The following is a 26,686-nucleotide window of genomic DNA, read 5'->3' as shown; positions in this document are numbered from 1 at the left end:
GGGAAGGGGGAAGAGATTCTTACCAGACTGAAAATGCTGCCCACCAGTGGAAGGTTTTTTCATCTTCTTTCCTGAAGACACCATGTTCCAACCTTCTGTAGAAGATGCCTGCTGAAGAGGTTTAAGGCTCTTCAGTGAGGAGGAACGTCTTAGAGGAACAAAGAGAATGAAAAAGATGTCATGCAGGGCTCTAGGCTACTTCTAGTTCGAGTTCTTAACAAGCAATGTCTTCACACTTTATTTTCAGTTTACTACAGAAAAAAATGTGAAACTATTAATCGGCTGGATGTCCGGGGGTATTTTAAAGATAGAAAACTAGTAATTAATTTTAAATAATGTGTACCAACTCAGATATATTTACTTTTCATAAAAAATCAAATTAATGTTTCATAGTGAAGCATAGGAAAATAAAATTTAAATGACTAGATAACCATATTAACAAAAAGTTAATAGCACATTTGTGAGCTTAACTGCATTGAAGAGTCAAATTGAAAAGCTGGCAATCAAAAAAATTTTTTAAAAAACTCATCACTTTGATGTAGACCACAAATTGTGACAATACATGAATAATTAACCCATAAATTACTGGCTACTAAGTTACATTAAAATTCTCCCTGCCCTGTCAACATGAAAATTAGTCACAACCCCCTTTCTCTGTAGCCTTAAATAATGACACTCTTAACTGGATGTTGTTGTGTAGTCATTCAGTCATGTCTGACTCTCTGTCTCTGTGATACCATCTGAGGTTTTCTTGGCAAAGATACTGGAGTAGTTTGCCATTTCCTTCTCCAGCTCATTTTTACAGAAAAGGAAATGGATGTAAACAGGGTTAAGTGACTTGCCCAGGGTCACACGGCTATGAATTGTCTAAGTGCCATATCTGAACTCAGAAGTATGAATCTTCCTGACTCCCGGCCAGGCACACTGCCCTCTTAATCTGAGTAGGCTTAGGTTATTAGATAAGTGATTTCAATGGTCTAAGGAACTCCCAGATGAGGAAACTCTTACCAATACAGACCTGTAGCTTCTCTGCAAATCAGAGTGCTACAGAGTTGCCTGGGGCACTGAGAAGTTAAGTGACTCGCCCAGGGTCAACACAAGCACCACTGTCAGAGGTTCAGGGACATCATGATCTGAGGCCAGCTCTCTCCATCACCTACTCCACAGTACTTCTTGATAAATGAACACTGGATAGCATATGGGAAGGAGCTAGTAGCAGACAGATATTTTCATTTATGGGGCACTCTTATTACATATGAATCTAATCAATGGCTTATCTTCCTTACACTGAATATGCTAGTTGTTTAAATGAACACCTTTGCTGCAATGACGGGCAGACTGGTTATCTTAGATAAGAACAATTTTAAGGTTTTACAAATTGCTTTCTTCACAATATCTCTGAAAAATTGTAATTGATATGTTCATTTCATAGATGAAAAAACAGGCTCAGAAAGGTTAAGAAAAATGACTAACCCAGAGCACATGCAGCAATACTAAAAAATGCAGGGGCAATATTCAAACCCGTGTCTTTCCTGACTCAAAGCCCATGATTCTTTCCATTATACCATGCTAAATCCCTTCTCTGGAAAACAGAAACATTCTACATCTCATGCTGCAAAGAACCAGAGCTGTAGGAGAAGAAAAGTCCAGCCCACCCCCACCCAAACCAGAGCAAATAAATTTTTTTACCCAAACACCACCTTCATACAGAGTATTAACTACTTTTCCAACGCAAAGGACAGATACAGATATAGTTATAATTTCTTACATAAGAATAAAAACATTTATGGTACTTTAAGGTTTGCAAAATGTTTATAGATTATCTCATTTGACTGTCACCTTAGTCCATGTTACAAATAAACAAAGGCCCAGGGTTTAAGTGACTTGTCAATGGTCACAGAACTAGCAAATGTCAGAGGGGTGTATTTGAATCCTGACTCTTTCTCAACTCCAAATCCAGGTATATTTTGCTAAGTATTAAAATGATGCTGCCTATGATGATAGATGTACATGACACCAGTCAATTTATAAATCTCCAAATTAACCAAAAAGGTCTAGCAAATTCACCAAATCTGTACATCTGCAAATTAACCCAAAAGGTCTGGCAAAAAAGCACAAGGAAAAATCAGATTCAAAGAATCTGATTAAATCTGATTAACACCTATCTCTGAGTGAACTGAAACATCATCTAGATATTAAAAAAAGGTGAGAATAAATTATGTTTACTGAATACTATTCTTTAATCAAATCTAAACTTCTTTGCTTAAGGCCTAAGTGGGCTTTAAACAGTTAGATATATTTATCTCTGACCATTCTAATCTGAAAAATTTGCAAATGGGCAGATCCATTTGGAAGCAGTTAAATCTTATAGGAAAAGCAGGCTGGCACAGAAGATACAGATGTCAATAGATCTAGACATATCTATGGTTAAATATGTTTATCTACCTATCAATCTACAGATATTGATGCCAACAGATACAGGTGTATCTATCAGTATTGACAGGAATACATCTATAGGATACTGATATCTAAGTTACTACCTATAAATATGAGACTATAACTTGCAAAGCAATTGTCCATCTATGCTGTCTTCACCAGGAGTTCCTTTAACTGATAGGCCCCATCCCAACCTCCTTTAACACATGTATGTTATGCTAAATATTATATTGCTATCAATAAGACCAGAACATACTTCACTCCAAGCTCTTCCATAAATACTGGTCCATTCTCAGAACGTTCTTGAGTATCTGTATTTTGAAACTTCCCATTGTGATCTAAACCCACCTGCAGAACAATATGAGAAAACAGACTCAAAGTTCATAATTCCTTTAAATGCCCTAAAAAAAGATTTTTTTACTTCCTTTTTATAAATGGACATTGGGACTTCTAAATATAGCTATGAAGAGGAATCAGTGCAAACAAGACTAATTCAAATCATCTACTCATTGCCACAGCCTACAAAGGAAAAGCACCAAATAAATCACAGCTAGCCAATTTAAGTCCCATACTACTTTTTTCAACTGAATTTAACAGAAAAGTGTCTTTCTCCACTTAGCTTTCAATAATCAATATAATTGGGAATGCAGTGTGTCTAAACACAACTTTTAAGAGATTTTCAAAACCATACAGATGATTCCTGCATCTGTGGCTACTAGGAATTAAGCCAGAGCAAATCACCCTTGAAAATGTTGATATACAACTTTGTTAGGCTTAGCACTTCTGAGTGACGCAATGATATAAGACAATTCTAAAAGACTCATGATAGAAAATACTATCCACATCCAGAGAAAGAATTATGGAGTCTGAATGCAGATCAAGGCATACTATTTTTTTTTTCTTTTGTTGTTTTTTGTTTTTTCTTTCTCATGGTTTTCCCCTTTTGTTCTGATTCTTTTTTCACAATATAACTAACGTGGAAATATGTTTAATATGATCAAAATATACAACCTATATCAGGCTGCACATCATCTCGGGGAGGGGGAAAATTTAGAACTCAAAATCTTATAAAAGCAAATGTTGAAAACTGAAAATAAATAAATCAGTAAATTAATTTTAAAAAGAAAAGAATATGTTAATACAAATACATCTTCTGTAAAAGACAAGTAAAATTAACGGTTAAAGCAGTACAATTAATTTTTGTAAAATTAAAGATACTACTATAATGGGAAAAAACATGGTCCCATTAAAATTTTTTTTTAAAAGGAAAACTATCCTTTTTTACAATCACAAACTTGAGGACTAAACTTTCAATATCGTTTCTAGTAAAGTACCATTAACTGAAAACACCATATATACATATTAAAAACTATGGGCCTAAGAGTTAGTGTTGTGAGTCATCTGTCTACCAATCCAGATAGTGAACAACTTCCAGCCTTCAGGAAAGAGCTACAGGCCTGGGGCACTAAGAGGTGAAAGGATGTGCCCATGATCACGCAGCTGGTTTGTGCAGAGAGCACCGGAACAAGGTCCTTCTCACTCTAAAACTACTCTCTACACATCAAGCCACACCACTATGAATGTAAGATGCTAAGTACAAATTGAGAATTTGTGTTAATACAGAAAATATTTAATACATTTTAACTGGCAAATGTTTAATGATAACCAAATAGATTATTCCTAGTAACCACACTATCCCGCATCTAAGGGTTTATATACCATTTTTACTGTATATTATTAACAAAGTAGTCTGTGGAGCCTAATAAGGTTTGTTCGCCATTGCTGAATAAGAGCTAGATGCTACAACATCAAGGAGCAACCAAGAACTCCACGTGGTAGGTAGAATGAAGAGATGACATCTATAAAACGACAGTAAATTACTCCGAAATTATTTTTTTTCAAGTAAGCAAAATATGCCTTCAAATTTCCCCAATTGAAAAAGAAAGATAAATGAAGTCACAACAAATTCTGGCATTGGCCTAGCCAAAAAACCTATGTCTCAACCTGTACCGATGCATGACTTGTCAAGAAGTGAGTGGTATATTTCACCATGAATTCTCTGAAATTTTCATTTATCAGATTCCTTAAATCTTCCGTTTAAAGTTATGTGTCTTGACAATGTTGATACTGTATAAATCACTTTGGTTCTGCTCACTTCACTGTGCTTTGGTTCATACAAGTCTTTCCAGGTTTTCTCTTAAACTGTCCCCTTCATCTCATGGTACTGTTTACATCCTTTCGCATTCATATGCTATGACAGAAAGAACTGCTGTAAATATTTTTGTACACATGGTTTTCCCCCCTCTTTCTGTGATCTTTCTGGGGTATAGATAGAAAGAGCAGACACATACACACAGAGTTTAGTCGAAAGAGCAAACACAGAGACACAGATAAACACCCCTTTTGGGCACAGTCCCAGATTATATCCTTAAAATGGAGGTATCAATTCACGGCTACGCTAATAGTGTTGCAATGTACCTGTCTTCCCACAGATCCTCCAACATTTATCATTTTCCTTTTTTGTCAATTTTGCCAATCTGATGGACATGTAGTAGAAACTAGGAGTTAGTTGTCTGATTTTGAGTTCTTTTCCTTTTTCCCCCCACAAATTTTCTTGATAGGCCTTAGCTGATACACAATTCACGAGGAGGGAAAACACCACAATACTAAACTGCAATGAAATTTAGTATATACAATCCTTTGCTAAGAAAAAATCATAAATGGTATCAAAAAAAATTCAAGCATTATCGGAGACAAATTTTTTTAAGGGACAGGACAGAAGGATGAGGTTTTATGTACTAGCAACAGCAAAACAAAAATCTTCTCATTTTATAAACTTGCATTCAGTTAATTCATAGAATCTATTTAATATTTTTAAGCTTTTAACATGCACATTAAAAAAATCCAAATTTCCAAAATCATATTCAAAATCAAGCAATAAGAAAGTTTTCCTGAAACCAAAGACTTAATAATCTTAAGCATCACCCTCCCTCCTAATCACTTACTCTGCATTTATCTCCAACTGCATATTGCAAGCCAGCAGCAATGGAATAATCACGCTTTTGCTGAGCTAGGGGAAAAAAATGAGAACGAGTAATTTATAATTTTTTTTTGCTTAATATACAAATTAAGACTTTTTTTTAAAAAGCTGTCTATTGTTCTTATATGCAATTTGATGTTCTCACCTTGTTTAGACTGTAGCCAAATTTCATATTCTACATTTCTGTAGACAGTTGGATTGAGCGACTTAAGGACTTTTCTCGATATAGGAAGGCAAGTGGAGTTGCCATTGTTCTTCAGATGCTGAGCAAACAAAACAATAATAAAATATAAGCAACACTGAATTATATTCTCATATAACTTCTAGGTCTCCCAAAATAAACGAAAGATCAACGTAGGACAAAACTTACTAATTTAGGAAAGCACACATAACTTTTTAATTAGTAAATGGACACTAAATAAAATCAACTTTATGATTGAAGGTCAAAAGATCAAGATACTATTTTATAAAATTACTACTGTAAAGTTACCACAGAGGAGAAAAATGAAAGGTTAAAAGTTCGTATGCTTTTGCAAAACTAGCTAAATGGAAAAAGTTAAAACCATAAAAAAAATACCTGATTGCCTGACAGAGACTTAAATCCATTCATATCATTAACTGTGGTAGCTTTACCCCTACAAAGAATACAATCATAATTAGGATTTCTGCAAATAAAAGCATTAAAAAGTTTCATAAGTTTGCATTCTATTAAGCCCAAAACCTTATTTCCATACAATAATGAAAATTCCCAGTATACTTCTCCAAAGTATAAATGAACCTCAGCTCCCTAACCCCAGCAATGTTGCTGGGTGTATCAAAGTAAATTTCTTACTAAGATCTAAAGCTTTCTGTGTTCAGATTTTCATTCTCAGGAAATGTTGCTGCTCATTCACTAGCAAGAAAATGCAAATGCAGTAATTTGGTAAAGGTAACATTAAAAAAACCTAACATAAAAAGCAGTTCTTTAAAACATGCCACTTGTCCCATTATCAATTAAATACCATGACAACAAAAATATCTTTCCAGGAAAAGAAATTTCTTCTTTTATTTATTTCAAACACTATTTGATACATGGAAAATCCCATTACAACCAAAAAAATTGGCAGAGCCCCTTAGGCTTCACTCAGATAGGATTTGTTTTGTACCTGAAATTACTACTTTGATTTCATCACTTCATTCATGCATGAAGCATAGTGGCCCAGTGGATACAGTGCTTTGCTGGAGTCAGGGAGACTCGAATTCAAATTTGGGCTCAGACATTTTCTATCTGTGTCACCCTCAGGAAGCCACTTAACCAATTTGCATATGTTTCCTCATATATAAAATAGGTACAATTAACAGCAACTACCTCCCAGGCTTGTTGTGAGGATCAAATGAGAGAAGGATTGTAAAGCCCTAAGCATGTGCTGTATGTTAGTTATCATTACTATCATTAGACAATCATTTGTTAAATGTCTGTGGAGGGCTTTGAAAGTTTGGATTTAACTGGAGTTGACAAAGAACCAACAATTGGACCTATGCAAAAAAAAGAAACAAAACAAAAAACCAAAAAAAAAAACAAAACCAGACCTTTTCCTAGATAAACCCTTCTCTTAGATTCATACTGAGCTACTTCTCCTTCTGTCCTACATGGAGGATACTGTTTAATATTTTCCATTTTCACTGAGGAAATGTCTTAGGATTGGCCAATATATGACACACAATGTTGCCCCAACTTAATTCCCCCTCGAAAAACTAAGAAAAATGAAAATCTGAGAATTTTATAACAATGGTTATCAATAGATGCCATTATGTAAGAAACAGTGAAATTTAGAAGAAAAATAGAAGAAATTTAGAAGAAAAATTAATGGTACTGAAATTCATTCCCATCTGTTGTCACTATTCACTAGTATCAGATAAGGTACATAACTTAAAAATTCAACAGAATTATTTAGCAGTTACCCATCTAATTGAATACAAGAATATGCAATAGAATTGCAAAGCAATGAAGTTTTGCCAACAGAAAAAGATGGTAGGTGGCCTAAACGAGAGCAGGATGCCCCTCCCTCCCAACGTCTACTCCAGAAAAACGCAGAAGTTTGCATAATGAAAAAGAAATCCAATGAGAAATATTCAGAGACATCTTCTTTCCCAGAAGTGCACTAAAAGTCAGCCATAAGAGCAGTATAGGAATGGAGGCACAAAGCCTCAATTAAGCAACTAAAGGTGGAGGAATTAAAAAAATCAAAGAAAACACCGTCCAGGATAAAAAAAAAAAAAGATTATTACAAAACTAAAGAAAAAACAAAATTGCTTTCTGAAGATGACTTGATGGTTTATAGGAATCTTATTGGTTTAAAAACTGATTGTTCAACTGCTGGGAAGACTGGACAGTGTCCTGGCAGAAGTTAGGTACAGACCAGTATCTCACATCCACCAAGGTAAGTTAAAATGGGTACATGACTTAAACATAAAGTGATATCATAAAGAAATGAGAGAAGCAAGAAAGTACCTATCAAAGCTGTGGATAGAGAAAATGTTTGTGACCAAACAAGGATCAAATAAGGTAAAAGGGACAATTCTGATCACACAAAATTGAAAAGTTTTGCACAAATAAAACCAACACAGCTAAAATTAGAAGAGAAAAAAGCTGAACGGGAAAAAAAAATCCTTGTGCTAAGGTTCTCTAAGAGGTCTCATTTTTAAGATATACAGAGAAACAGAGCCATCCCCGAATCTAGAAATGGTAAAAGGATATAAAAGGCAATTTTCAAATGAAGAAATCCAAGCTTTCAAAGTCATATTAAAACAATATTCTGAATCTAATTAAAACAAATTTAAACAACTCTGAAGATGGACAAAGTGGACAAAAGGAAGCTGACAAATGCTAGAAGAGCTATGAAAAAACAGGTTAATACACTGTTAGTGAAGCTGTGATTTGGTCTAGTCATTTTGGAAAGCAATCTGGAACTGGAACAAAAGGCTACTAAAGTGTGTGTGTGTGTGTGTGTGTGCGTGTGTGTGTGTACGAATGAACATGGCAGGTGAGTGTGTTTATCACGAGATACACCCCACACATGTATGTACCTATATATGATATATATGATATACACATACCACCCACCCACCCACAACCCCATCACCCTTCAACCCAATGAAATACAACTAATTCTATACTCCAAAGTAACCACAGAAAAAGAAAAAGGTCCTGTATGAACCCAAATATTTATAGCAGCTCTGTCATGGCATATGAATATGAAGGGACAGAAATGTAAGAAGTAATGAAAGAAAAGTTGCAGAAAAACCTAGAAAGACTTGTATGAACTAATGCACAGTGAAGTGAACTAAAATGATTTATATAATATTATGAAGACAAATAACTTGTAAAAACTTAATCTGATAAATAAAAATTCTGTAAGACTTATGATGAAACATACTGCTCACACCTCCTGACAGAGATGATGGACTCAGAGTACAGATTAAGACATATTTATTTTTTGGACATGACCAATATAGGAGTTTGTTTTGTTTGATTACACATGAGTAGACATCAAAGGTGTCTAGTACTAGTTAAAAAGTAAAAATTATAACAGAATAAGATCAGAAAACAAAGCAAAGTAACAACTTAGTACCCAATAAAAGTAAAAACACAACCAAGGAGCTACTGGGAAACATACAGCAGGCGCTGCGCAAAAATGGAAGGAGAGATTTTTCACTTTTCCCCCCATAATTTTCTGTCATCTTTAATAGTATTCAAATGACTATGGGAAGGCAGGCACACTAACAGACCACAGAGAGAGCTGGGGACTTTGGTGTACTAAGTTATAGAAAGCAACTTGGAATTACATGAGAAAGTTATTAACATAAAATCCTTTAATCCAGCAATCCCTCTCCAGGGTTTATATCCCAAGCACATCAATGACACAATGGCTCCATACAAGCAAAAATACTCCTAGTAGCATTTTTGGAGTAATTTATAAACTATTCACGTGACACATGTAGAAAAACCAAATAAATCACGGTAGATGAGTTTTAACAAAATATGGCTATGCTACAAAGAATGTAAAAAATTCACAGGAATTGATGAATAATCAAAAAAGCAGAAATAAGGAATGAATCCGTATTACATGATGTTCACATTGTATTAAATTGACTTTACTGGCAAGGTGACTAAAGAATTTTTTTTAATTGGGAACAAATCAGATATCATAGAACACTGGATTTAGAGTCTTAACATCTAGATTCAAACTTCCACTCAGCCACTTAAGTCCCTTAATATCTTTTCAGTTCTAATCCATAAAATCAGGGGGTTAGAAAAGATAATCTCTAAGGCTGCTTCCAGTTGTATGATGAAATTTGACCACATGAACCAGGAGAACATCATACATAATGACTACAATAACATAACTGAAGACACCACCCGAGAACACTAGAAATCTTATCAAATGCTATGATTAATACCTGTTCCAGAAGACTAATTTTGAAACATCCTTCCTTTTAGTAGAGGGATGAACTTTTCAAATGAGGAATGTTGTGGTCATGATTCCAGAAAGTTTTGCTTAAAGCTTTTGCTGTTGTAGGCAAAGATGCATTACTGTGAAGTATTTGTGGTGTAAACATGAAATACATTCTAATACACTATTAGAAAATAAAAACAAGGTTTCATCTTACCAGAATTCATGTCCATAGACTAGAAAAAAACCCTAATTCTCGATAAGTTATAAATGCTGGGAGCCGAGCCATGGCTAAGCTGGCGGCATAGGCCCTTTAAGCTTCACCCAGGGAGCTGCTGTTGCTGCCCCGAGTGCAAAGAAGTTCAGAGATTAGAGCCTTAAGGCTTGGCGCCCCTCCACCTTGGGAGCCAGAGCTGGGGCTTGCACCCTGGAAGTTTTTCCTCTACCACTAACTTTATTTCTGGAGGAGAATCCAGGCAGGTGTGTGAGCGCTGCTGGCCAGCTGGGCTTTCTGGGGAGGCACAACTGACTACCAAGATGAAGAACTGAGACTCAGAAAGTGTGGTACAGCAGAAAAAGCTCTGACTGGAGTCAAAGGACCTTGGTTCAGATCTAGCTTCTAATACAGCCTGCATAACCTTGGATTGATTTTGCAGCTTCTCAACTAAAGTCCTTCTCTGAAGTCCCATTGTGATATGAAGGTGACCTTGGATTCCAGAAGGCAATGCCAAGCAAAGCACATGTTCTGAGCTGCAGAACCCATGGAACAGCAGAGGGAAGCAGGGCTCCAGCCCAGGACAGCCTGCATGGTCGCTGGGTAAGGTCTTATCCCACGGAGCTGGGAGTGGAACAGAGCAGAGTCCAGCATGGGCTGCGCCTGGACCAACCAGACTGGGAGCTGGACAGAACAAGCCCTAGCGCCCTGAATCAGTGAGCTATGGCAGTTACCAGACTTCTCAACCCACAAACACCAGACAACAGAGAAGGTTAGTGGGAAAAGCTGCAGGGGACAGAGCTCGGGGTTCAGGCACTGCCCCAGGGGCAGCGGGGGAGGTGCAGCTACAGAACTACAGCTGCAGGTACTTCCAGCCCCAGGCCCATTTGGTGGGAGGAATTAAGTGGCAGATCAGTGCAGGAGTGCAGAGCCTGCTGAAGATTTGCATCAGGTCCAGGTTGGTGATTCTTGAGGAAGGAGGAGTGCTGGGGTGGCAGAGCTGGCTGTAATAGCTCTGAAATCAACGGCGCATCCCCTCAAGCTTGGAACAAAGTACTCTTTGCTCTACATGCAATCATACCCTGATGAAAAATTCAAGGTTGGGATATAATAATAAATAAATAAATAAATAAATAAATAAATAAAAAATAAGTTGGTTGGGATCATGGCCAGGCAGTGAAAACGCACCCAGATTCAGTCTCAGACTTTGGAATCCTTCTTTGGTGACAAAGAAGACCAAAACATACAGCCAGAAAAAGTCAAAGAGCCTACAACAAAAGCCTCCAAGAAAAACATGAACTGGTCTCAGGCCATGGAAAAGCTCAAAAAGGAGTTAGAAAAGCAAGTTAGAGAAGTAGAGGAAAAATTGGGAAGAGAAATGAGAAGGATGTGAGAAAACCATGAAAAACAAGCCAATGACTTGCTAAAGGAGACCCAAAAAAATACTGAAAAAAATATTGAAGAAAACAACACCTTAAAAAAGACTAACTCAAATGGCAAAAGAGCACCAAAAAGCTATTGAGGAGAAAAATGCCTTGAAAGGCAGAATTACCCAAATGGAAAAGGAGGTCCAAAAGACCACTGAAGAAAATACTACCTTAAAAATTAGATTGGAGCAAGTGGAAGCTAGTGACTTGATGAGAAATCAAGATATTATCAAACAGAACCAAAGGAATCAAAAAGTGGAAGACAATGTGAAATATCTCATGGGAAAAACCACTGACCTGGAAAATAGATCCAGGAGAGAGAGGTAATTTAAAAATTATTGGACTACCTGAAAGCCATGATCAAAAATAGAGCCTAGATATCTTTCAAGAAATTATCAAGGAGAACTGCCCTGATATTCTAGAGCCAGAGGGTAAAATAGAAATTGAAAGAATCCAGAGATCGCCTCCTCAAAAAGATCCCAAAAAGAAAACTCCTAGGAATATTGTCGCCAAATTCCAGAGCTCCCAGATCAAGGAGAAAATACTGCAAGCAGTCAGGAAGAAACAATTTGAGTATTGTGGAAAAACGATCAGGATAACACAGGATCTAGCAGCTACCACATTAAGGGATCGATCGGGCTTGGAATATGGTATTCTGGAGTTCAATGGAGCTAGGATTAAAACCAAGAATCACCTACCCAGCAAAACTGAGTATCATGCTCCAAGGCAAAATATGGATTTTCAATAAAATAGAGGACTTTCAAGCTTTCTCAGTGAAAAGACCAGAGCTGAATAGAAAATTTGACTTTCAAACACAACAACCAAGGAGAAGCATGAAAAGGTATTCAAGAAAGAGAAATCATAAGGGACTTAACTAAAGTTGAACTATTTTGTTTACATTCCTACACGGAAAGATGTGTATGATTCAAGAGACCTCAGTATTAGGGTAGCTGAAGGGAATATACATATATATAGACAGAGGGCACAGGGTGAGTTGAATATGAAGGGATGATATCTAAAAAAAATAAAATCAAATTAAGGAATGAGTAAGGAATATATTGAGAGGGGAAAAGGGAGAGATAGAATGGGGTAAATTATCTCACATAAAAGTGGCAAGAAAAACAGTTCTGTTGCGAGGGAAGAGGGGGCAGGTGAGGGGGAATGAGTGAATCTTGCTCACATTGGATTTGACCTGAGGAGGAAATAACACACACACTCAATTGGGTATCTTACTCCATAGGAAAGGAGGAGGAAGCAGATTAAAAAAGGGGGGATGATAGAAAGGAGGGCAGATGGGGGAGGAGGTAATCAAAAGCAAACACTTTTGAAAAGGGACAGGGTCAAGGGAGAAAACTGGATAAAGGAGGACAGGATAGGAAGAAGCAAAATATAGTTAGTCTTTGACAACATGAGTATTGTGGGAGGGTTTTGCATAATGATATACACATGTGGCCTCTGTTGAATTGCTTGCCTTCTTAGGGAGGGTGGGAGGGAAGAGGGCAGAGAATTTGGAACTCAAACCTTTAAACGCAGATGTTCAAATAAAAGTTTTTGCATACAACTAGGAAATAAGATATACAGGCAATGGGGCATAGAAATCTATCTTGCCCTGCAATAAAGTAAGGGAAAAGGGGATGGGGTGGGGGGAGTGGGGTGACAGAAGGGAGATCTGACTGGGGAACGGGGCAATCAGAATATATGCTATCTTGGAGTGCGGGGAAGGGTAGAAATGGGGAGAAAATTTGTAATTCAAACTCTTGTGGAAATCAATGCTGAAAACTAAAAATATTAAACAAATGATTAAAAAAGAGTTGTAAATGCTTAGCTACATCAGTGTCTGTATTATTCTCTGTATACTATATCAGCTTTAAAAAAATTAGTATTTATGTCCAAAGTGATTCTTACTTGCAACTCTCTTCCTCCGAATCTGATATTTCACTGTTAGCAATATTTTCTTCAACTACTCCAACAGAGGGCTCTAGCCCCATCAGGATTTTGCTAACATCAGTATTAAATACCTTCTCGTAGAGCAATTCATAAAGGAGAGCTGCAATTGAAAAACAGAGAAATGTGTTTACTGGAATATTGACTTTTGTCATTTTATTTTACAAGTATAAAATTGTCCCTAAGAATCAGTGGGAAATGGAGAGGCCCCCAGATGATTTTATCCTGTTAGCAAGTACTGTAGATCAACCAGGCCTATAACAAGGATTTCAACTTCATTTCCACCTGCCTCTTCTGGGATATGCTCATTGGAACTCCTCCATTCAAACAACCCAAATCAAACACACTGGGAAGGTGAGAATATAGGAGCTCCCATGAACCTGTCTTCCTTCTGTAAGGAAAAATATTCTTTCAAATTATCTCAGACCTAGCTTTGTGTAAGTTGATTGTAGCATTCCACAATCTGTAATATTTGTTTCATCTCGTCAGAATTAAGGTTTTATACCTTGCATACCTTATATTATTTCATATAAAATACTTCTCTGGTACACCTAAAGCAGTAATACTTACACTGGCACATAGCAGAACTGTCTTTATACTTTATGGGATAGACGATATCATAATGATTTCCATTTGAAAAACACAATAATACCTGAAGAGGGAAAAAAATGCATTTTGGTAATTATCTGTAATGCTGTGGCTCAACCACTGAACAACTTCAAAATAAAAATTCAATTATTTGTCTGCAAGGAACGTTCAAAAACTTGTTCGCTTCCAACATTATCACATAAAATTCTTATATACTAAATAGAAAAAGTTCAGAGCACTAGCTATTTGAGCACTAGAAATTCTCCATAAAGGCAGTATTTAAACTGATTTTCCTTTTGAGCTATAATATTAAGCATTACATGGATTTATGTAAAGCAAGACTGATCAACATAGTAACAAAACCATCAAGTAAAAATGTCACAGAAAAGGATTTTTTTTATACAGACCAATTTTCCTTTACTTCCCTGAACCCCCACAAAAGTGGCTTTACCAAAACAAATGTTGGTTTTAGCACTTTATGACCACAGCTTTTGTCTCATATATGCCTGTAACTTTTATAATCTATAAAAGACAGTACCTATCAAGCACTCTTGCAAGAAAGGTCTTCCATATTCAAATAACTTTAGGACTATGGTAATATTCAGTCTTTACATAAAAACATCCCAATGCATTAAGACAAAGCTACTCTATAGCAATATCATTCTGTACTTAAAAAGCTAATGCTCTCAACGTAGTTCAATACCATAGTATTTTGTAAATAAGATGTACATACTGACATCCTCAAGTTAAAAGGTGGCTGGCTACCTTTTAATAACAACTTTAAAAAACAAATTTGGAAAACGTATGACCCATATGTTGACATCTCTCAAAGTAAGTTATAGGAAAAAAAATGCATGACTTGGAAATTTTAGGTTATAACTGAGCGGCTCCCTTCCTCAATGTCTGTAAGAGTATTTAGGAAAAGTTGTACCTTTTCAGGAAAGTTATTTTCAGTTACATGAGAAGGAGCAGCATTTGGTTCCTGATAAATTACAAAATCTTTCCTGAAATTTAAAAAACAAAAATTAGAAAACTTCAGAAAAATCTGTCTTATGGAAAATACTCTAAGGAATCAGGCTTGATAAAGATATAAATTTGCCATGTTTTGCAAACACTTGGGGAAGAGGAAAGGGGAGAGGTAAAAAATAAAATCGGAAAAAAATACCATGACTCCTTACAAATAGTACAAAAAGGAAAGAAATTATTTAAGATGAAACACATGAAGCCACTGTAAAAAGTGGGAGGAGGGGGAAGAAATTATCCTTTCCACTTAGGGCAAGACACAATCAAATTAGAGAACGACGTTCAATGTGTCTCACTTCTCTTAATATAAGATTGGTACTTGCTCTGGCTATGTGGGAAGGTATCTAGCTGTCTAAGGTTGATGAGGCGATTGATACAGTCTAGAAAATTTTTGATTTGTTCCTTTTTAAAAATTTTTAACTTACAATTTTAAAACTGGCAAATTTACATTTGAAAGTATAAGTCTATATAGTTTTAACGATATGAATAAATGTGCTTCACAGCTAATTAATTGTACAATGGTTTTGCTCAATTAACATTCTGAAATATGGTGAAATAATTATTTTCCCTTTTTTCTCCACTCAACTATTTTTACATTAAGTGATTTAGCATTTTTTATTAAAATAAAAGTCTGTTACCTGTACATAAGGGAAAGGGCACTTATTTCCACTTGTCCAACCCATTCCTGTTTTGGAGAAAGAGTTTTATTCATAAGTTTTTCTATTTTTATCTTAAGCTTTGGTCAACCTACTCCCACCTACCTCTCGCCCCCAGCAGTGGAAAACATGAAATCCTTACCGACCAATATTCAGGAGACAAAAGACCTTCACACCTCACCAAACAATCTGACTTGAAAGCATGAGATGACATCACAGGGGCATTAGAGATTGCCCTTTTCTCCCCTCAGTCACATATACAACTAGTCAATCTCAACTTCTCTCTCAAATAAGGTTCACACCTACCTAGGTAGGTTGGAAAAGCCACAAGAAAACAGTAACTTCAAGAGCTAATCTAAATGCCCTCCAAATCCCAAAACAAGCAATTTAATGCCTCCTCTCAGACTGGTGCAAAAGCACCAGTATGTATTTTTTAAAAAACTAATTTCATTAAGATAATTATGATGCCAACACCCTGCATTTGTATTCATGAAGTGTATTCATTTGTATTCATTTGTGTGTGTATCTGTATATGAAGTACATTTGTATTTGCATTTATGCAGTACTTTTACACACTTATTTGAGCCTCATATAATGATGCAAAAGGATAGGCAGGAACAGATGCGTTATCCCATCTTTCAAGAATGAAAACTAAGGCTCAAAGGCTAAGTAACTTGTCCAACATCCGACAGTTAATAAATGACAGTGTGGAGATTCAAACCCAGGTCTTCTGCCTCTAAGTCCAGTATTATTTCCACTAAATAGCTGCAACAGAAAAGACAAGGAATGAATCATCCTAAAGACCTCCACTTTATAATCAAACAGTGCAGGGGCAGCTAGGTGGCGCCGTGGGTAGAGCACCAGCCCTGGAGTCCTGAGGACCTGAGTTCAAATCTGGCCTCAGACACTTGACACATGTACTAGCTGTGTGACCTTGGGCAAGTCACTTAACCCCAATTGCCCTGCCAAAAACCAAAAAAAAAAAAAAAAAAAAAAAAAAAAAAAAATCAAACAGTGCCCTCTCCTCCATCCAATTTGAGGATGTTTGCAAATACAAAATGTGCCCATAAGATCTACTTTAAAAGAAATAAGGAATCAGGGAGAAACAGGCCCATCATGTACTATAAAAAACAAGCTCTGAGATTTGGAAACTAAGTAGTAATCCTGTGGTTCTATCAGGCTCATCAAAAACAGACTTATCTATAGGAAGGGAGATGGTATAATACAGTGGATAGAGGGCCAGATGCAGAAAGTCAAAAGGGAAAAAAACCTTAGCAGCAAGTTTCTCAGATAAAGGTTTTATATCCACATAATATAAGGAAATTATTAAAGTTGATAGAATAAGTTAAAAGAATAAGTAAAAGTCATTCCCCAACAGATAAGTAGTCAAAGAAACAGAAAGTTCTTAATGAAAGAAATCTAAGCTACCTACATACAATGATTTAAAAAAAAAAAGTTCAAAATCACTGTTTTTGTTCGGTTGGACTCTTTGTGACCCCATCTGGGGTTTTTTTGGCAGACGTACAAGAGGCTTTTGCCATTTCCTTCTCTAGCTCATTTTATAGATGAGGAACTGAAATAAAAGGGTTACATGATTTGCCCAGAATCACACATCTATTAAGTGTCTTAGTCCAAATTTTAGGATGAGTATTCCTGACTCCAAGCCCAGCGTTCTATCTACTGTACCACTTATACCCCCCAAAAAAATTACTATAGAGAAATGCAAATTAAAGCAATTCTGAGGTAGCACCTTACAAACTGGCAAAAGATGGTGGAAAAAAGAGAAAATACAAATGCTAGAAGGGCTGCAAGAAAACAAGCACAATAATGCCCTGTTGATGGAGCTGTGAACTGGTCCAGCTGTTCTGGAAAACAATTCGGAACTACATCCCCAAAGTTACTAAATTGGGCATACCTTTTGACTCCATGATACCACTGCTAGGTCTATACACGAAGAGAAAGAATGAGAAAAAGGACCCATATGTATAAAAATATTTACAGCAGCTCTTTTTGTAATGGCAAATAACTGGAAAATAAAGATGCCCATCCATTGGGGAATGGCTGGACAAACACTATCATGCCATAAGAAATGACAAAAAGAGATGATTTCTGAAAAACCTGGGAAAACTTATCTGAACTGATGCAGAATGAAGTTAGCCAGAATAATGTATACGATAACACTGTAAAGATTATGAAAGGCTTAAGGACTCTGATGAATGAAATAATCAATCATGATTCTAGAGGACTAATGAGAAAATACACTCTATACCTCACAAAAGGGAGATGAATTCAAGATGCACAGTAAGACATACATTTTGGACACAAGACAACCCAGCTTTTTGTGTTGCTTGACTGGCTATTTATTACTTGCGATTTTTTTTAATGGTGCACAGTGGGAAGGAACAAAAAAAAAATCAATCCTCATTAACTGAAAAATTAAATTAAATTTTAAAAGATAAAGCCAACCTCAAAGCGAGTAAGACCTGGGTTCGAATACTGCCTCTTACACATACTGGCTACATGATACTGAGCAAGTCACTCGATTTTTCAGTATTCCAAACAACTCTCAAGTAAGTTCCAGAGAAGATACTTCCCTATATTAGTAGAGGGAGCATCTCAGCTGGCAAGTTCTCTATATTAATGAAGTTACAGGGACAGTCCCTGTCCCTATTACGTAGTAATTTAGACTAAAAGGATCACCACTCACCATCTGACTCTTTTTAGCCACAGCAGCTCACTAAACCATATAGGGGCAATGATCTATACTGTAAGTATTCAGAAACTTACCTGTGGATTTTCCAAGCGTTTTAAATACTCTTCAAATGACCCCTCTATGAACTGGAAAGAAATAACAAAAATATTAATTAGGAATGCCATTTTAAAATCACCTCAAAAATATTACTTCATTGATACAATAAAGCTTACTTTATTAATTCAATGAAATACACCCTGAGCATCCACTAAGCACCTAGCACCACACTAGGAGCTGTGGGGATTGGGAAGATGAAACAAGGACAGACGTAACAATTAGTGTACAGGACAACATATAGTAAGATGCTACAGAGTAAGGTCCGAACTGCTTGGAAAGACCTAACTTGTCCAGGGAACCAGCATTACAGCAAAGGGACCTGGAAATAATACGTCCATCGAGCATTGTCATTCTGATCTTTATTTTGCTTCAACAAAATATGCAGCATGACTTCTTATAATAAATAACCAAACAACCTCTACAGACTACATAAGCATAGCATATATATGTGTGTGTGTGCTATTTTTCAAACACAGATGTGATTAATAAATTCATACAAGGTAAATCTGAATTCAGAGCAGCTACTTTTCTTATCTTCTTTTAAAAAGCTCAAGGTTTATTATTGTTTTGTCTTTCCATCACAGTCACTTTTCACCTCTACAAATGAACCTTCCTGAATAACAAAGAAAATCTATTAAACATCATAAGCTACTGAAGATTTGCTGCGCTAAGACTTGCTGTATGCCGGGTCATACAAAAGTGTGCTAGCTCGCCTCCCTGCCTCTCTCTGCCACAAGGAATAAGTCACAGTGATTATGTCTTTGCCACTCTTCCATGGGACTTTCACTGGTTTTCCCATCTCTCATAATTCAGCTTCCTTTTAGTGATCTTTATCACTGTACATCTGTATATATTGTTTTCTTGACTGACCTTATTTTATTTTGCATCAGTTTTTCTAGATTCCTCCCATGTTTCCTGAATCCCTGTAACTTTTTTTTTTTTTTTTTTTTTACTATACGGTAACATCCAATTGCATTCGTATACAATACTCATATTGCATTCATGCACAATATTCTGATAAGAGAGCCTGCATTCACTTTTGTTTCCTAAGCTTTGTTACCACAAAGAATAGTGCTGGGGGGGGGGGGAGGTGCGCAGAACCAAGATGGCGGAGTAAAAGCAGGGACTTGCTTGAGCTCTCCCCCAGACCTTCCAGATACCTGTAAAAAATTACTTTAAACAAATTCTAAACCTACAGAATCCACAAAATAACAGAGTGAAACAAAGCTCCAGCCCAAGACAACCTGGAAGGCTGACAGGAAGGGTCTTTTGCGCTGGGCTGGGAGCAGAGCACAGTCTAGCATGGGCCGCACCAGCACAAACAGAGCTGTAGCAGGCCTTAGGGGACGGAATCACCAGCAGCTGCGGTGGTTTCCAGACTTCTCAACCCACAAACACCAAAGACAAAGTAGAAGGTCAGTGGGGAAACTCTTGTCAGGACTGGGTGAAGGAAGAGCATGGTCCCAGCCCCAGAAGTGGTGGCTGCAGCTCCTAGGGCTCCAGCCTCAAAGAAGTGGGGGAGGGGAATCAAGCAGCTGATCAGAGGGGGATTGCAGGGATCTCTTTGCTGACACCGAGGCAGCATTCTCTTGCTTTGCCCTGCTTGGATCTGGGTGGTGGTCCTAGAGCAAGGAGCAGCGCTGGCGTGGCAGAGCTTCTGGCAGCTATGGAGAGGGAATCCTCCTCAAGGTTCCACGGCAGAAAAGAGTGCTTGTGGTCACTCACAGACCACAGCACAGGCCAGGAGAGGTTTAAACACCTCTCTTTTGATCATACCACCTTAGAAGAACTGAAAATTTACAGGTGTCTAAAAGTATCTCTCACAACAGCTGCACAAAACCCCTGAAACTTGGGATAGAACACTCTCCACTCTGGAAGCAGAGTCCTACCTAGCTCAAAAGTCAAGTAAATGGCTGGGAAAACAAGCAAACAGCAGGGAAAAAAAAAATCAAACTATAGAGTCTTACTACTTTGGTGACAAAAGATCAAAACATACAACTAGAAGAAGACAACAGTCAAAGCTCCTACATCCAAAGCCTCCAAGAAAAATATGAATTGGTCCCAGGCCATGGAAGAGCTCAAAAAGGATTTTGAAAATCAAATAAGAGAGGTAGGGGAAAAATTGTGGAGAGAAATGAGAATGATTCAAGAAAATCATGAAAAATGAGTCAATAGCTTACTAAAGGAGACCCAAAAAAATACTGAAGAAAATAACTTGCTAAAAAATAGACTAACCCAAATGGTAAAAGAGGTCCAAAAAGCCAATGAGGAGAAGAATGCCCTAAAAAGCTGAACTGGCCAAATGGAAAAGGAGGTCCAAAAGCTCACTAAAGAAAATAATTCCTCAAAAATTAGAATGGAGCAAACGGAAGCTAACAACTTTATGAGAAATCAAGAAATTATAAAACAGAACAGTGCTATGAATATCATGATGTTTGTTCCTGTCCAACTTTCTTAAGAGTATACACACAGTAGGAGAAACGCTAGAGAGAAACAACTAAGTTTTCCTACACAATTACAAAGTGAAAACCAGAAAAGTGACCACTTTACAGCTCCTCCAACAATGCTTTAGGATGCCTGTGTTTCCATAATCTTTCCAATGTCCACTTCTTGTCATCTTGGTTAGGTAAATATCAAAGTATTTATTTCTTATGATCAATTATTCAAATCATATTTCCATGCTGTCCCTTATAATTTCAATTTTTAAAAAAACTGCTCTCATACATTGACATTTTTGCATATTATATGTCTATTCCCTATATGTTTTGGATGAAACCTATGTGTGATATTTTGATGTTTTTCTCTTTCCATGATTTCATTCACAAAAGTTTAGTTGCTGTTTTTAAATTTATGATCAAAATTGTCAATTTTATGTTTTTATGCTTTCCTCTATCCCTTGTGAGGTTATAAATCCCCCCCCCAGCAATAGTTATTAAAGGCAACTGATACAATCTCTAATTTTTAAAGGCTTTTGGGACTACAATTTAACACTAGAAAGGAGTCTTTTTTCTGCCTTTCTCCCAGAGAGCCAAAACACAGCAGAGCGGTGATGTTGGGGTTGGGACCGTAATGAGCGCCTTGGAGCAAAGCACAAAAGAGCCACATGATCTCAAACATAGGGCAGCTCTAGAAGACAACCTGGAGCCAGCAGCTGTCAGGTAAGTGGTGGAGCATCAGATAGTTGGCCAACATGTTAGAAAGTGGAACTACACGGTTCCAAGAGTGCTAGCACATATCCTTCACGTGGTACCTCAATGCTGAACGAACAGCAAGGGATCAAAAGCCACACTACTGGGTGGAAGGGCCCTGTATTTTGTACTCTACTATGACTGTAATTCAGATGGTGCAGATCGAATGGAAAAGGGGTTGCCTAGAATCCCTTATTTCCCTTCTGGGAAAGCCAAAGTTTTCACGGCAATACTTAAGGCAGCAGAATGTTCAGGGGCCGCCTATTTTAATACCCTTCTGAAGAGACTCTAAACTACACGGTAAAGCTAGGAGTCTAGGCAACTGGGTGGGATTCACAGGAATATCACTAACTAGTCCATTCTACCTAGTGGGCCCTACATCAACTATAATAGCACTTCTTAAACTGTGGTTTGCAACCCCACATGGGATTGTGTAACTGAATGTGAGGGTCACAAAAAATGTGGCAACAGTAAAAGGTTTCTGAACATGCAACAACTAAAAATTAATTCAAAATCAAATGTGCAATGAATCCAAGGTGTTTCTGGCACCACTTGCTCATGTTGTATCACATAACTTCACTGCAGTCTTGGTTCTGAACATACAACATGCACACTTTGCACTGCACATGCCGTCATGCCGCACAATGCCAACAAATGCTGCCAGAAACACATCAGCTCAGATTAAAGACTACTGTATATTATAAATTGCAGTTTTTCCTGCTCATACAAAATTGTTTGATGAATTTTGGCTTGGGATTAGGACAGAATTTCCAACAATTTGTGAAATGGCCCTAATCATACTTCTGCCATTTTGCAAAGTAATGTCCTCAGCATTGACAATTATAAAATCAAAATATCAATCAACTGAAAAACAATGAAGATGCTCCACATCCTGCAATATCAAATATTCTGCAAATATTTAATTTTTCATGTAAAAATAAAGAAGCACACCATTTCATTAGTATGTGAATTTGTTTTCATCTTTAATAAATGGTAAAATTATATGTATACCAAAAAACTGTTTTAAAATAACTTCGTGATTTATTATCAGTAAATGTTTCATTTGTATACCTACTTTATATACCTATATACCTGAAGTCGCGTAAAAATTTCTCAGGTGAAAAAGCATCCCAAGTGGAAAAGGTTTAAGAGGACCTGAACCAAACCATATTTCACAATCCAGTCAGTCACCCACCCCAGTCATCATCATGAGGTCTGTCCTCTACTCCACCCACTCACACAATAGCTCTTCTTGCCCTAGAAAGTCTATAATTAAATCAATACCACCACTACTTTTGGAAGGGGCATGTCAATCAATTCTCCAATGGCTCTCCTCACTCTCCTTTTAACTTCAGACCAAAATGCTGTTCCCTAGTCACCAGTTCCAGTATGTTTTCTCCCCCATTAGATTCTATGTTCTTAAGGGGCAAGAACTGTCTCACTTTTGTTTTTGTATCCACAGCACTTTAGTTAATACTTAAATGCTTTTCATTTATTCAAGGGCTGCCCCCAAGCAATTCCTAGTTCAGTTCCCCCAAGTTCAAACTACTGAGAGGCACTCTAAGTTTAAGAAAACTTAGGTACAATGTGGAAAGTGGGACTCAATGGAGGAAGAACTGTGCTGTTTATGGACTACTATTAAAGTCATTTTGTGTTCTACTGCATTATGTGTTCCTGTGAGCCCTTTTAGTTTTTGTGGAATGGTAAAAAGTTATACTGTGCCAAGAAGGTGGGGTGAGGAGAAGGACAAGGGTAGGAGGTTCCTACAGTGAGGCAGTGCCTGCCCCATAGCTGGCACTTAAAACTGCAAAAGAAATAAGGATCATTGATCACAGATCTACAAATGGGGAAACTGACACCCAGGGAAGTTAAGGGAGTTGCTCATTGTGCAGTGATATTCCTTAATTAGATAAAACAGAACCCACCCAATATAGCCTAAAACCATCAGAAAAGCTTCACTGAAGACTTGAATTTTCCTTTGAAGGATGAATAGAAGTAGATTGGTATGGAGAAAAAAGTATTGTAATCCAGATACTAGAAAAACAAGACTAAAGGCAGAAAGGAAACACATGTGATTATGATCATGGAACAATGAGGAAATTGGACTGGCTTTGAAGATGAACCTGTTAAGTAAGTAGTGTGAAATTAGTTTGGAAAGGGACAAGACTAGACTAGATGACCCCTAACATCCCTCATAGTTCTACATCTATGAGGCTATGATTCTAATATTAATGATAGCCTTGAGAGGCAAAAATGTGTTAGAAACAATTATCTGGTAACTAAACAGGATAAACTGGAAGAGAGATTGAAAGCAATGTTAAGACACTTCACACATGTAAAGTATTTTGTTCAGTTCTAGGCAAAACATGCTGAGGACTGAAACTGGTATTCATTCAAAGACAGGTTAAAAGGAATGGTGAATGAACTGGAGATCTTCTGAAGCAACTGGGGTGTTTAGCCTAGTGGGCAGAGGAGACATGATAGCTGTCTAGACTTCAAGTATTTGATGGATTGTCATGTGAACAATGGATTAGACTCGGACTTGCTTGAAATCAAAGCAATGGGTATTAAAGCATAAAGACATATTTAGGCTTGTAAGAACCTTCATCATAATTATGCCTGTCCAAAAGTAAAATAGTCTGCCTCAGAAGCTACTCAATTTCCCATCATCGGAGGTCTTCAGAGACAGTATGACTTGTTAAGATGTTATAGATGGGGATAATTGTTCATTATTGTTGGGCTAGGTGACCTTTGATGTTGCCTCCTACTCCAAGATTGGCGTGAGTGCAGTAATTCAGGTATGAGGTAACAGTTTAGTGTCAGGAGAGGAAAAAGGAATCAATCTAAGATGTTTAAAAAAGAAGCACTTTCAATTTTTACATATAGCACAACTCACTAGTTACCTTGACATGATAATTGAGATCAGAAGCTATTCATACTATGATACAATTTCCTAAGTTCTTCACTATTTTTTTCCAAGAGTAAAACTTACTTTAGTTCAAGGAAGTAAGCTAATTAAATGTCCTAAATTCATTTTTAGTTAAGATTACAATAGCACTTTATCACTGAAAGGAAGACATAAATATTAAGATATAATTTGACATTAAGTTCTTATTAGCAACTGTGGATCATTTTGTAAAAATAAGGCTAAGTCTCATATATCATTTTATACCACCCTATTTTTCCAAACTGTCTTGTTGGAACTTAAATTTCTGTATTATTCAAAGGGGTATCCTACTTTAATTGTCATGTTACCTGTCCACTGCGTACCCATTATACTTCTTCCTGAATGACAATAAAAATAGTAACTAATATATATATTGAGTACACTAAGGTTTGCAAAGCACTTAACATTATTATCTCGCTTGATCTTTGAACTCCGTGAGGCAGACACTGTGATAATTCTCCCCATTTTGCTGATAGGAGTCTAGACGTGATGTGTGTGGGACCACAGGGCTGAGAAGTATCTGATGCAAAAGGTGAACTCTGCTCTCCCAGAATTCAAGTCCAACCCTCAATCTACCCCGTTACATGGTGTCCTATCAGTGTTGTGCAGGTGTTATCACCCCCATTAGAATGTAAGCTCCTGGAAGGCACTGATTGTTTTGCGTTTGAATTCTCAGTGCTCAGAACAGTACCTGAAACATAGTAAGCCCTTAAAGTTTTGTGACTGAGTGCTGGTATTATCTAAACTCAAAAGCTGGTATTTTTCACCTTTTAAGTTAGAGAACTGAGATATACAAAAAGGTGTCTTTCCTAAAATCATTTCAAAGACAAGAAGAAATACCAAGGTAAAACTGTCAGAAGACACGCTCACAAGTTATAAAATCATTAATTTTCAACCCTAATTCTCTAAACTCTAGTAAAAACAGATCATCACTAACATTATGATTTACCATACTACTAGGGCAGCTAAATTAAGTTGCTATCATTTTGTTAAGCAGTATTGCCTGTTAACCGGCCCTTAACACAAATGGTATGGTAGAAATGATTTTTCTAAGGATGAACCTTGAGAAAAGATCTTTTAAGTGCCTTTGATTAAATTTTATTTACCATTACTTCCGGGTTCATTAAGTATTTTTTAAATGTATCATTCTAAGAAAATTTGTAAGCAATATTCAAATTAATTATCTACAGCAATCTATTAAGCAGTTCATTCCCTCACAATGCTACGTATGTCTTATTTTCATCCTTGTATATTCCTTACACACAATAGGCATTCAACAAAATCTGATTAACATTTGGAGATGATCTCCAAAATTCTTTAAAAATATCACCACTACATTCATAAAAATCAGGGGCAGCTGGGTGGCACTGTGGATAGACTGCCGGCCCTCAAGTCAGAAGGACCTCAGTTCAAATCTGATTTCAGACACTTACTAGCAGTGTGACCCTGGGCAAGTCACTTTATCCTGTTTGCTTTAAGTTTCAATAAAATGAGCTAGAGAAGGCAAACCACTCCGCTATCTTTGCCAAGAAAATCTCAAATGGGGTCACAAAGGGTCGGATACAACTAATCGACTAAACAACAAATGCATAAAAATTCAATAAATAATACACTCGATTCTTTCCATTTAAGTGTTTTAAATCGACTAAACGACCACAAATCCATTAAAATTCAATAGATGATACACTTGATTCCTTCTATTTACGTGTTTTATGGCATTTTCAGAAAACCCTAGACCATGACTAGGACCTAAGAAATCAACACAGTGAAAAAAATTTTATGTTTGATATAAATTACCGCTTCAAATTTCTCTCTATTTTCTCGAAGATAGTGTATGCAGGCCATCCTGACTTCTACATGTCGAGATTGAGAATGCAATACCTAAAAAAGAAAAAAACAAACTTTTGAGACATTTTTTAAAAGAATACACATGTGAGTTAAATATTACCTTCCCCATTTCCAAAGCTTCAACCTGCTTTGC

The 26,686-nt window shown here is 36.8% G+C and overlaps 1 protein-coding gene across 2 annotated transcripts in view; it reads right to left on the bottom strand.

Annotated features, from left to right (window-relative positions):
- Positions 1 to 26,686, bottom strand: part of OTUD4 (OTU deubiquitinase 4) — a 62,940-nt gene that overhangs the window by 30,180 nt on the left and 6,074 nt on the right. Inside the window, exons 2-12 of one of the 2 annotated variants that reach the window (XM_036762943.1) lie at positions 26,503 to 26,586; positions 18,549 to 18,599; positions 15,744 to 15,790; positions 15,014 to 15,086; positions 14,065 to 14,146; positions 13,456 to 13,597; positions 6,054 to 6,111; positions 5,622 to 5,739; positions 5,442 to 5,506; positions 2,693 to 2,784; positions 24 to 148 (exon numbers count right to left, since the gene is read on the bottom strand). In XM_036762943.1, the coding sequence (XP_036618838.1) occupies positions 24 to 148; positions 2,693 to 2,784; positions 5,442 to 5,506; positions 5,622 to 5,739; positions 6,054 to 6,111; positions 13,456 to 13,597; positions 14,065 to 14,146; positions 15,014 to 15,086; positions 15,744 to 15,790; positions 18,549 to 18,599; positions 26,503 to 26,586 (937 nt within the window). Of the gene's footprint in view, positions 1 to 23; positions 149 to 2,692; positions 2,785 to 5,441; positions 5,507 to 5,621; positions 5,740 to 6,053; positions 6,112 to 13,455; positions 13,598 to 14,064; positions 14,147 to 15,013; positions 15,087 to 15,743; positions 15,791 to 18,548; positions 18,600 to 26,502; positions 26,587 to 26,686 lie in introns of those variants that run through there. The other variant, XM_036762944.1, reaches the window with a different exon arrangement.

The sequence above is a fragment of the Trichosurus vulpecula genome, chromosome 6 (genome assembly GCF_011100635.1).
Source record: "Trichosurus vulpecula isolate mTriVul1 chromosome 6, mTriVul1.pri, whole genome shotgun sequence".
In the NCBI taxonomy this organism is placed as follows: Eukaryota; Metazoa; Chordata; class Mammalia; order Diprotodontia; family Phalangeridae; genus Trichosurus; species Trichosurus vulpecula.
This window is presented reverse-complemented; position numbering and strand designations above follow the sequence as displayed.